The sequence below is a fragment of the Drosophila tropicalis genome, unplaced genomic scaffold (genome assembly GCF_018151085.1).
Source record: "Drosophila tropicalis isolate 14030-0801.00 unplaced genomic scaffold, ASM1815108v1 contig_573, whole genome shotgun sequence".
Lineage (NCBI taxonomy): Eukaryota > Metazoa > Arthropoda > Insecta > Diptera > Drosophilidae > Drosophila > Drosophila tropicalis.
This window is the reverse complement of record NW_027173049.1, coordinates 1,119,097-1,130,178: the sequence shown is the minus strand read 5'-3', so window position 1 is coordinate 1,130,178 and position 11,082 is coordinate 1,119,097. Positions and strand designations below refer to the sequence as shown.

The following is an 11,082-nucleotide window of genomic DNA, read 5'->3' as shown; positions in this document are numbered from 1 at the left end:
CTATAATCAAAAGCTTATTCGGGGTACGCCAGTCATGTTGTGTAAAGATTCTGATTTGTTTGTATTCGATTAGGCAACTTTATCTATGTATTTGAATCTATTTATAATAGAAGCTGACGCTTTCAATCACTTCTCTGTAATAACAAAATTTAAACGAATGTCATGAGATTCCATGGGGACTTCATCGGGGCCAACGATCTGCTCATTTAATGCCAAAGCCATGATAACAGATTTTTTGTGAGGATACTTTTCCGCATGCCGGGTCAGGAATTTATCATAATAGCCCATACCATGACCCATCCGAGCTCCTTGACGAGTAAATGCGACACCGGGAACTAGAAATAGATCAATACCATGACCATTGATCATACAATCTTCACGAGATTCCTTGAAATCAGGCTGTTTAATGTTCCATTTGGTCAGTGGCAAATTCTGAAAGTCTTCAATTCCCCGTAAACGAACCATTTTCATGGTCTGCCCCTGGTAGGTGGGCACAAAAACCATTTTCTCCAACCGAAACATTTCAACGAGCAATGCGGTGGTGTCCAGTTCACCCGTAGTACTCAAATATATGCTCACACGTTGTGCAAGCCGAAAGGCTTCGCTTTCAAGGACCTAAAAATAATTGAGCCAATAATTAAATCAAAATTACTTCCCATGTAAGGTCTTCTTTGGCTCACCTTCAGTGTCACGGCCCGCGATTGTTCAGCAATAGCCTCTGGAGAAATTCCCTTAATTACTTCCTTCATTCGTTTTCGCAAAGCCACTTTTACGGTATTTTGTATGGTGGATGCCATTTTAAGATTGATGCGACTGCTCACACTTGTCCAAACTGGTAAAAGCTGTTTCTGAGCACAATTCGCTATTACCCGTGCACTGTCTACAGATTTCTCTTATCAGTTATACATATTTCTGGATCTGCTCAGCATTTCGTAAACAACCGATCCCAAGTTCATAATCTATCAGCTGATTTGTCATTCACATAAAAGCAGAATAAAACGTTGTACGAACGTGGTTTATTCAAAATAGGTGATTACTACATACATATAATTTATGCTATAATAGGCCTTGGTAAGGTGCTGGCACTTTTTTATTATCGTAACCAAAAAAAAGATTGCAAAATTACCATCTTTTAAACTCACTTTTTTTGTTAAAAACAAAATTCGTATATATACATATGTATCAATAAATATATTAGTTGAATTTGTAATTCATTTCTTTTCAGTCTCTGGGGCCTTTTGATCCGTCTTTGTTTTCAGATTCTTCAATTGTTCCTTTTGCTAAGTTAAATTGTGTTTTAGAAGTATATTTGTATATGTATGCTTTTTGAAAAACTAACCTGCTTGTAAAAGAACTCTTCTTCACGGGCAGCTTCCATTTTGCCAAGGGAGCCGCCGGCTTCACGAATAGATCCACCGCCACCACCACCTTTGCCAGCTCCACTACCGAGTTCACCGATCTGTGACATTTTCGAAAATCTAGAAAAAAAATTATGTATTTTTAGATTTTGACTATCTTATGCAATTTTCAATAAACTTACTGCAATTGTTTGGGATATAACTGCCGGTTAAGTCGACGCAATAAGAACATTGTGTTGTGTATGCCTTTTTATACCAATTTATATAGTATTTATGTTTTTAGATAAATATAAAACTGTGACTTATGCGCAACAGACCAATTTCGATTTCAATATCTGGCGTAATGAAAACAAAGAGATGCCAACTTGTTGAAAGAAAAATAAAACGTTTTATTTGGTTTAAACTAACAATTTGATTTTTATTATCTTTCTGAAATTAACGACAACGAAACATTTCTAAGAAGCAGAGCCACTTGTAGGTTCTTCTCCGTCCTCAGTACTCTTAGCAGTAACTGATGAACGCTCCTTTTGGGCACGATCCTGCATAGCTTTAATGCAATCGGCATTCTAAAAAACAAAAATAATAATACCCAAATGAAATAAAGAAACAAAGGAGAGTTGGTTATTAATATCCACCTCAGTCATAAAATACGACTCTTCCAGCACACTCTTGTACTTATTCATACACGAGGTATTATATAGAGCCTGATGATCCAAGGTCTTCTTAAACTCATCCCAATTCTGAAGATAGGCGGCACTTTTGCATTTATCCAAATGTTCGTGTAGCTTGGACATAAGAGTCTGATTGACAGATTTGAAATATTCCACTTCCTTCATGCCGCCCTGCAATTTCCAGAGTCCTCCACCAAAAAAGAAAATATCGGGCTTGTAGTCACTGGCATAAGGCCTTTTAGGGACTAGAGCTCTGGATGAAGAAAGAGGCGAGTGTGAAAGAAAAGATTTAAAATCTTTACCATTCTTACCCGTATCCTTGGATGATTCTACGCTGCAGTAAATTAGCGAAAAACATTTTTTTATCAGATAAAAAAATACGAATTAGAATTATTCGAAATGATCCAGATACATGAAAGATAAATTACGAAATTAGAGAATTTTTTAGTTGTCAGTAGGAGAGAATGAGCTAAGGAGTAAGTAGCTCTGAAAAATTTTGATACAATAACACACAGAAAATTTTTGAATGAAATAACAAATTTTAGAAACCATAAAAAACTTAGTTAACAGCGACTATACCTTCCAGATAAAACTTATATCAAGTAAGTCTTGTCATGATGTCCCAGTGCTTTGCTTAAGTAATCTTTTCCCAAACCCATTTCAGGTCGTAGGGCAACGAGAACTCATAAAACTGGCGGCACCGAAAACGAAGACGGCGGGAGCGATTGGGAAACGAAAGAATCCCGTCACACGTAAAAAGAACAATGCAACTAATGGATCATCTGGGAGGGAAAACAGCGGTAGAGAAGGAAGAGGAGTAACGGTTGATCCCACCCGCCATTACGTACCTGTGCGCCGTAAACCATTGGGGGAGTACCTACAAGAATACATTAAACTAGAATCGCCGCTTAATCTCCACTCGTCGTTGCCTTCGCCAGTGTCGAACTCATCCTCTTCTGCCCTGAGTATGAGTTATGCTGCGGCCGTCGAAACTAGTGTTCCTCTTCCGTCCAAGTACAACGTAAAGGTAACGATAACACCGCGTTTGAAGAAATCTCCCAAGTCAAGTCAAGTCCAGTCTAAGAATAAGATCCAAAGTCAGAGGATTAAGCCGGTGGATACTAGGTTCAGCATATTCGATGTGGAGCAACCAAAGCCCCACATAATCCTAGTGGATCCCAAACAATTTCGCCCAGATCAAACAATGAAACTGGTGACAAAAAAGTGTCGCAAGCCCAAAAAGAGCAAGCCAAACAACCAGAAGAAGGGTAGGACGGGTCAGCTGGCAGCAGGTGCTACCCACAAGGGCATACAATTAAATGAGATCCCCAAAGAATCACAGACAGTAAAGAAGAAAAGATTATCGGCTTCTACTGTTGTATCTGCACCTGAGATACAACTAGCCGAGCAGCCTTGCATTTTTCCGGACGCCATCAGTTATTTAGGCCATCATCAGCAACGGTTACAACTAATTATGGCTCGACAATTTGGTAGCGGCAGCTCCATATCCAGCCCCCAAGTAGGGTCCAAGGCACTTCAACACTCCAGCAACAAGCCTCGTCCGATGGAATTGGTAAATCTCGATATGAACAAATTTAGGCGCTTGCAACTGGAGTCTTCTGCCCTTTTGGCACAGAATCGCTCAATGCTATGTCGATGGATGCATTCCGATCAACTAATTTCTTAGAGCTCATCTCTAATCAGCTTAGCCTCGATCAATCAATGAAAAATCAACGAAAAATTTCTCAGTTTAGTTTTAAATGTTTCAAGTAATTCTATGTTTCCAAATTTTGAAATGATAACGGTCAGAACTGCACTCCTCCTAGATAGTAAAGCGTATGTATTATGCGAATTGTATTTATTTTGGTTTGCCATTTTTAAAATGCTAATATTAAGCCAAATCAGTGCCTGCAAATAATGCAACTGTAATTAAAAATTATATATAGTGATGAAATCCCATAAGAGATTTATAAAACGGGATTGCCATTAAAGTCATTGGTCGTTCCTTGAAAATGAGCCACATTAGAGTCAGCCACACTAAGCCGATATATTAAAACACTAAATACATAAATTAATATCCTCTATTAAAGCAAATTTTCAGTTTGAGTTCATTTGTGTAGTTGCTTAAATTCTTTAGATGTGTATTCAAAACTTTGTGTTCTATGCGATTTGTTTTAATCCGAATACTTATTCCAACAAGTGAACAAATTAGTCGGTTGAAATAAAACATTCCATTTGCAAATTGAGAAATGCAATGAATAGTATATCATGATACTAGTATTCTTTTAAACACAGGTCGACATATTCGAGGACATGAAAAAGGGTTTTAAGTTCAATAGGTGTCCTATTGAGCGGTGCTGTTATTAGTTTTTTGTATTTGGTGTAAATGTGTTGAAATACCCGTACCCGAATTAGTAAGGGGCACCTCCCAAATTAAAGTTCATGTCGGCCAGTGTACTCAGTAAACATAAATGTTTAATTGCGACATGCAAATACGTTCGATTACTGCACTGGCAGGTGTGAGTGGGCCATAAATATTTACAGAGAAAGAGTTGCAACTCTGCAACCGCTCGAACATTTGAGTCGAACATGGTCGAGTTCGTGAGTAAACGCGCGAACATGTTCGAGTTCGTGAGTAATGTTAAATCTTAATTTAAACAAAAAAAAAAAAAGATTATAAAAAAGATACCGAAATAAGTAAAATGTTTTTTTTGGGAATGTTGCTTAAGTGAGAAGAAGAGAACCAAATTAATTTGGTCAGGGCAAAGCAAAGGTATTGGCGCTGCGGGCGCCTTTGCTTCTGCATTTGTATTCGAGTGTGGCGTGTGCGTGTGTGTTGGTGTTGGTGTGTATATAATGGACAAGTCAAAAAACAACAACAAGGAAAATGCATCAATTGACTACCCGACTGTCGACATCGGCGAGGATGTGGAGAGCAACAAAAGCACACCCTATTTCACGCCCATGGAATTCATGCAGACTTCCTTTGAGTTTCCATCCCCCACTACAGATGGTGGCATTGGCGGGGGATTGATGGGAGTGCCCAAAGGAGAAGTTGATTCAGAGGAGTCAACCGCCCGTTCCTATACACCTAAACAATTCACCATTGCGTATCCCCCGCCACCCAATTCCCACCAGTCCACACAATCTCCCACTTTGAGTCGAAGATTTAAGCGTTTCTCCCTGTATGACCGTAGGTCTTGCTCGCCCCATATTACCAGCACCAGTAGTAGTAGTGGTAGCGGTAGTGGCAGTGGCAGTGGCAGTAGCAGCACGGAGGAACGTGGCAAGGATAAGGAGAACACCATCCCCAAGGGAATTCAGGATGAAAACGACCAGGATATCAGTTTGTTTCTCTCGAAAAGTGAGCACAACTCACCGACGATTCTCTTTAAAGATGAATCCACAGCCACGTCTGGCTATTCTCCAAAACTTCTGACCTCCATAAACAATTTAAATGTATCCGGATCCCCGTTGAATATTATCAATTCGGCTGGCTACAAGAATGGCAACTTTTTTCGCTTTCCCGAAATTGATCATGTCGTGCAACAGGAAGAGGTGCCTTCCTCCTCGGAGGATCAGGCTACTTCAGAAGTTGTGCTGGTCATGCCGCAGCTTCAACTCCAGGAGGGTCGCAAGAATCGCAAGAACAAGAATAATCTAACCATTCGCATCACCGACGTACCGATTAAGCCCTCCACACATCAAATATCGCCTTTAACCAAGCCTAAGACTCCCACCATTAAAAGCACCAAAGAAAAAGCCCGGTCCTTGGATTCGGCGGCCAACGAATCCGAGTTGTCCATCGTGGTGCACAATATAACTGAATCTCATGGGAGCTGCGAGGATATGGAACCATCTGTCAGCAGTAGCTCGCATCATTTGCCGCAACCCCCCGCCTCCGGTCTGCTTTCTACATCCCTCCACAGTTTGCAGGCCAGTTCCTCGAATCCTCCTCCCCGACGATCCATGCGTCGTAAATCACCAGGACTGAGCCTGAATAACTCGTCGGATTGGCTAACGTACCATCGCAAGCAGAATCCCTATCAGGTGGCCACAACGGCACAAAGTTCGTTGGACTCCTCTGAACTGAGTAGTGACTCGCCCCAGAGGAGTGCAGCGGAGCTTAAATCCGCATCCAGTGTGGATAGCAGTTCCAAATTTGGTTTGGGAGCCAACTTGGCGCCACGTAGCGCCCACAAGCATCCGCATCAGTTGCTACATGCCTCCAGCACGAATCTAAAAACTCTGCCCGAATGCCTGACCCTGGTGGAATTCTCCTCCTCGAACTTAAACACCAACTCTGCATCTCCGGCGACTATTATCAAGCAAGAATCTCCATTTAAACAGAAATCAATGGATTTGCCCATACCGAAGACTTCGACAGTATCCAGTTCGTCCATGAATCTTCTCCAGCGTCGCGGATCAAATCACAGTTTGACTCTTAATTTGCATAGCTCATGCGGCAATCTGATGAACAGTGGCCTAAGCATCTCGAATTACAGTTTGGGCTCTATTCTCAACTCCAAGTCCAGTTGCAATTTAGAGGCCACTCAGCTCCCCGCGGGTCCAAGTAATCAGCAATCGCATCACCATTTGACCAGCCAGGGCAGTCGTCAGGGTCTGTTTCGGCGGCGTGGATCTAATCACAGCATTACCCTCAAGGGTCATACTACGACATCTTGCGGAGATTTAAACTCATCTCTGATGCTGACCGCTGATAAATATCACAGGCTGGGCATGCGCACAAATTCCACGGGCTCGGGCTCAGGGTCGGCTTCGGTTTCCAATGTGCCCACTCCAAAACGTGGTTTACTCGAGAGACGTGGCTCCAATCAAAGCTTGACCCTCAATATGGGCAGCATACTTGGAGGGGGCGACCTAAGCACCACGACCCACCACAACAGCAGCAGCATGGCCGCGCAGGATGTGGTGCATCCTAAGGTGTCGGTGGTGTGCAGTTGCGCTGCTTCCACACAGGCACAACGGAAATTCTTTAGCACCGAGAACCTCAATACCAACAAGGTCAATAAGCAATTCTTTGGACAGGTCTGCTTTGGCTCTGCATCCAATCTGCAGCCCAGTAATCCTCCAGAGAATACTACTGCCCTTGAGCCCGCCGTCTGTACTTGTGTCGGCGCTGTGGGCGTACGCAATATCATGACACGCCCACTTTCTCCTCAAACCACAAGTGAGGAATTTAAAATATATTTGGCCAGCATACAAATGCTTCAGAGTGCATCCAATCCGTTAAATCAATTGGATTTGATCCGCCTGAACTATGTATTCGATCATAGCTATCAGGTCAGCAAGCAGCAACCCCTAGTGCCGCTGAATGAACGCCTCTCGGATACGCCCACGAACTGTTATCCGCCCAGTTCGGAGGATAGCGAGTTATTGACGGCATACCAAGCGGTAGTCAAGCGTATGTCACAGGCCCAACCCATTATGCAGCTGGAGGAAGCCGAACAGAAACGCATCTTTCGGGAATTGCACAAAGAGTTTTGGGATCTGCCGCTCAATCATCAGGAGAAACCAATGGTCTTTGGATCACAGACAAAGAATCGCTATAAAACGATTTTGCCCAACGAGCAATCCCGGGTAATGCTTGTAAATGAGTCTAGTGAGCTAAAGAGTCTGCAGGGGCAGGAGGAACTGACAAATACCAACTTATCTCTTGCTATCCACGAGGATGTCCCCCCCTACATCAATGCCAATTATATCAAGGTAAGAAGTTTACTCTAAATTTTGATCTAGATTGTTCATATCACAACTCTTTTTCTTTCCTTAGGGCCCTGACTATGTCTCGAAATGCTATGTGGCTACTCAAGGACCATTGCCGAATACCATCTATGAATTTTGGCTAATGATTTATCAAAATACTCAACGCTATATACGCCGCTGCGTGGACGGCGGCAGCAGTAGTAGTCCCCACATGGACAAGACGCACATGCTCCAGCAGTACTTTCAAAAAATCATTATGCTAACCAATTTTACGGAAGCAAATCGCCAGAAATGTGCAATATACTTTCCCATTGAATTAAATGAAGTATTTGCGGTGGCTGCGAAATGTGAGGTCTTTGAGTTAACTGCATCGGCTCGAGATTATTTTGAGCAGCATTTGCGGATGTCGACCAGCAAGGATAGACCTGCTAATGTTGAGCTAGAAGAGGGAAGAGGAGGAGGAGGGCTGGATGTACTCGACAGTAGATACCACATTGGCATTGAGTCAGTTAAGGTGACGCTCGAGGAAGATTTGGCCAAGACCTTGCCAGCGAATAGCAGTTTCTTCTTGGTCAAGAATATCGGCATAGTGCGACGGAATGGCTATTCGGTCCGCAAGTTTGTGCTTATATATTGTATCCATGTGCCACACAGTAGAAACTATCATCTGCAGAAGATTTGCTGTTATCATTATTGGTATCCCGATTGGCCAGATCATCATTCGCCGAAAGATATTAACACACTGTTGGATACGTGTCTCCATGTTCTCAATTTGGGAAAATGCGAATCAGAGTTCGATAGCTACGATGAGAAATGCACAGCCACACCAAATGCCCATTTGGAAGCGCAACGTATGGAAATCTATCAGCAGGATATATTCAATGCGGTGCAACCTCTGCCAGTTATCCACTGTTCGGCAGGGATCGGGCGGACAGGCTGTTTCACAGCCATTTTAAATGCAGTCAGACAATTGAGGCAATCTCTGGCCTATTCGCTCACCAGCATGCCTGCCAAGGCATTAGTGATTAGTGATGACACCACGAAAAATACACCCCCTCCGCCGCAAAATACTCGAGATATTAGTCACGAGGATAGCGATAGCAGCTTCACCTGCAACACCATACGCTATATAAAGCGCATTGTGCAGGAGGAGCCGGTTACCTTCGACAAGCTTTGTAAGATGCCGGAAATCTTTGTCGATGTGCTGGGCATTGTGTGCAATCTGCGGCTGCAGCGAGGTGGAATGGTCCAGAACTCGGAGCAATACGAGTTAATACACCGCGCCATTTGTCTATATTTGAAAAGGACATTGGCGCTAAAGAGGTTCTAAAAAGCCCCTGCTCCCGCCCCGCAAAAAAAAAAAAAAAAAAATTAGAAATCAATCAGATGAATTATTGACGAGAGAGGACGAGAGAAAAAAGTAGAAGAGCAAAACACCAATTTACATATTTAAATAATATTATAATATTTGTGAACAAATCAAATTTTTTTACCCTTATTTTTAATGTAACCCACAAGCAAAATCCCCCCAAAACAAAAACAACAACAAACCATGGCTAAAAGAGTCTCGAAACTTACCTTAAACATTTAGACAACATCCCCCAGGAGTAGATGTTTCTCGATGTTTGCTAAAAATTAATTACCTATTACCACATATTATACCTACATATATATATATATATTTAAACAACAAAAAAACCATATACATTATACAATATAAATGTTTATTAAGTATTTGGATGTCTGTGAATGTTACAAAAAACAAAACAAAAACAAACTGCAAAAGTTGAAAAAAAAAAAACAAACAACCAAAAACTAAATGATGATTAAAATGAATTGTGTGTGCAGCATGTATGTATGTACATAAGTGTAAATGTTTCCAACTTTTTGGTGTGAACTATATGAGTATGCTTAAAGAACTAAAGTTAAATAACAATTATTATATTTCTATTATTATGATTATTATTATTACACCTACCAACCTTTCCTTACCTTACCTAAAATTTTATATATAAAGCAAAACCCCGTACGGAACTTACTTTACCTGTGACCATGGCCCGCAATGGTGAGCTTTAATTTGAAGGCGAAAAAAGCTCAACCCTTTCTTCAAGTTGCCAAGGATTCAACTTCGGATCCTTGTCCCAACTGACTAAAACACCAATTTTTTCAACTTCAAATGGCAAACTCGACCATTGGAGGCTATAGCCAGGAAAGTTCTTTGACAAAAACACACACAAAAGAAAAACAAATCGAAAAAAAAAAAAAACATAAATGAACTTGTATTAAATGTTTATGCAATGGAACTAGTCAAATAAAACTTAGAAACATTTTAAATGTAACTATAAATGTGTAAATTGACACTGACTTTTATTTAATTAAGTTAATGTGACAGTAAATTGGTTTTCGAAAAACATAAATCGATACAGGATTGTTTGATAACACCGTGGTTGTGTAATAAAACAAACGAATTGGTATTTTTCTAATCGTCGTTCCCAACCTATTCTTTATAATTTTCTTTTTTCAATTCGAGATCATCAAATCATAAACTTATTTAAATGTTTGAAGATGTCTCTTCGAAATGTTGATTTGTGAGAATGCGATAGTAAAACAGATTAGATTTTGCAATCTTTGGGATAAAACTAAACTCTTGATATCTATATTTATCGAGAGATTCCCATCTTGTGCCCGTGTGTAATCAAGTAGATTTGATTTTGCATCCTTTTTTTAGCGCATGTTTGAACAGAATGTCTTGATAATTGTATAGATGCCTTTTGTTTTTCAGATTAAACAAATGGACTCAAAGAAAGCAGCTTTTCAAATCCTATTTAAGGATTGAATCTTACGTTAAATGGGACCTTGGGTTCCTCTCTCGTATAGGCAGTTGTTGGTCTATTTCTAGTTCTGGTGAAACTAATAAAAATTAACCATATTTATACCCTTGCAGAGGGTATTATAAAATTGGTCAGATGTTTGTAACGCACAGAAGGAGACGTTTCCGACCCCATAAAGTATATATATTCTTGATCAGCATGAGAAGCTAAGTCGATATAGCCATGTCCGTCTGTCCGTCTGTCCGTCTGTCCGTCGGTGCGTACGCGTTTTACTCAGCCATCTTAAGAGCTATCGGGATGAAATTTTTTTTGGGGAGCTTTTTTTACCCGGGTGAGATAAAGTATGAAAATCTTTGGGATCGGACTACTATATCATATAGCTCTGGAACAAAAATTTTTGCAAAAATTGGAGTATCCCCATGAAATTTACCAATATAATAGAATTTGATATAAAATCTCAGATCCCAAAATTTGACCCTGATCGGATAAATAGAACAC

At 40.9% G+C, this 11,082-nt stretch overlaps 5 protein-coding genes across 5 annotated transcripts; 2 read left to right on the top strand and 3 right to left on the bottom strand.

Annotated features, from left to right (window-relative positions):
* Window positions 1–37: 37 nt before the first annotated feature.
* On the bottom strand, window positions 38–941 carry Mthfs (methenyltetrahydrofolate synthetase). The gene is made up of 2 exons (XM_068287656.1): window positions 681–941; window positions 38–615 (listed from the first exon to the last, which is right to left on the bottom strand). The coding sequence occupies exons 1-2, from the start codon at window positions 795–797 to the stop codon at window positions 127–129; spliced, it is 606 nt and encodes a 201-aa protein (XP_068143757.1). The 5' UTR covers window positions 798–941; the 3' UTR covers window positions 38–126.
* Window positions 942–996: 55 nt separating this feature from the next.
* LOC137575214 (ATPase inhibitor A, mitochondrial) lies at window positions 997–1,687 on the bottom strand. The gene is made up of 3 exons (XM_068287653.1): window positions 1,541–1,687; window positions 1,340–1,478; window positions 997–1,280 (listed from the first exon to the last, which is right to left on the bottom strand). The coding sequence occupies exons 1-3, from the start codon at window positions 1,588–1,590 to the stop codon at window positions 1,212–1,214; spliced, it is 258 nt and encodes an 85-aa protein (XP_068143754.1). The 5' UTR covers window positions 1,591–1,687; the 3' UTR covers window positions 997–1,211.
* Window positions 1,688–1,745: 58 nt separating this feature from the next.
* Window positions 1,746–2,521, bottom strand: LOC137575348 (uncharacterized). Its single transcript, XM_068287888.1, has 3 exons — window positions 2,341–2,521; window positions 1,994–2,282; window positions 1,746–1,924 (listed from the first exon to the last, which is right to left on the bottom strand). The coding sequence occupies exons 1-3, from the start codon at window positions 2,385–2,387 to the stop codon at window positions 1,814–1,816; spliced, it is 447 nt and encodes a 148-aa protein (XP_068143989.1). The 5' UTR covers window positions 2,388–2,521; the 3' UTR covers window positions 1,746–1,813.
* Window positions 2,490–3,983, top strand: LOC137575347 (uncharacterized). Its single transcript, XM_068287887.1, has 2 exons — window positions 2,490–2,631; window positions 2,694–3,983. Exon 2 carries the CDS (start codon window positions 2,997–2,999, stop codon window positions 3,714–3,716), a length of 720 nt encoding a protein of 239 aa, XP_068143988.1. The 5' UTR covers window positions 2,490–2,631; window positions 2,694–2,996; the 3' UTR covers window positions 3,717–3,983.
* Window positions 3,984–4,627: 644 nt separating this feature from the next.
* Window positions 4,628–10,107, top strand: PTP-ER (Protein tyrosine phosphatase-ERK/Enhancer of Ras1). Its single transcript, XM_068287706.1, has 2 exons — window positions 4,628–7,756; window positions 7,821–10,107. The coding sequence occupies exons 1-2, from the start codon at window positions 4,886–4,888 to the stop codon at window positions 9,081–9,083; spliced, it is 4,134 nt and encodes a 1,377-aa protein (XP_068143807.1). The 5' UTR covers window positions 4,628–4,885; the 3' UTR covers window positions 9,084–10,107.
* Window positions 10,108–11,082: the final 975 nt, after the last annotated feature.

Bases quoted from the DNA above. Each gene is read 5' to 3' on its own strand.
- Mthfs (XM_068287656.1), bottom strand. From the start codon at position 797: ATGGCATCCACCATACAAAATACCGTAAAAGTGGCTTTGCGAAAACGA. The intron at 616-680 runs GTGAGCCAAAGA...AATTATTTTTAG, and splicing joins CGCGGGCCGTGACACTGAAG to GTCCTTGAAAGCGAAGCCTT.
- LOC137575214 (XM_068287653.1), bottom strand. From the start codon at position 1,590: ATGTTCTTATTGCGTCGACTTAACCGGCAGTTATATCCCAAACAATTG. The intron at 1,479-1,540 runs GTAAGTTTATTG...TTTTTTTTCTAG, and splicing joins TTATATCCCAAACAATTGCA to ATTTTCGAAAATGTCACAGA. The intron at 1,281-1,339 runs GTTAGTTTTTCA...AATTTAACTTAG, and splicing joins AAGAGTTCTTTTACAAGCAG to CAAAAGGAACAATTGAAGAA.
- LOC137575348 (XM_068287888.1), bottom strand. From the start codon at position 2,387: ATGTTTTTCGCTAATTTACTGCAGCGTAGAATCATCCAAGGATACGG. The intron at 2,283-2,340 runs GTAAGAATGGTA...TTCTTCATCCAG, and splicing joins AGAATCATCCAAGGATACGG to AGCTCTAGTCCCTAAAAGGC. The intron at 1,925-1,993 runs GTGGATATTAAT...TTTGTTTTTTAG, and splicing joins AGTCGTATTTTATGACTGAG to AATGCCGATTGCATTAAAGC.
- LOC137575347 (XM_068287887.1), top strand. From the start codon at position 2,997: ATGAGTTATGCTGCGGCCGTCGAAACTAGTGTTCCTCTTCCGTCCAAG.
- PTP-ER (XM_068287706.1), top strand. From the start codon at position 4,886: ATGGACAAGTCAAAAAACAACAACAAGGAAAATGCATCAATTGACTAC. The intron at 7,757-7,820 runs GTAAGAAGTTTA...TTCTTTCCTTAG, and splicing joins TCAATGCCAATTATATCAAG to GGCCCTGACTATGTCTCGAA.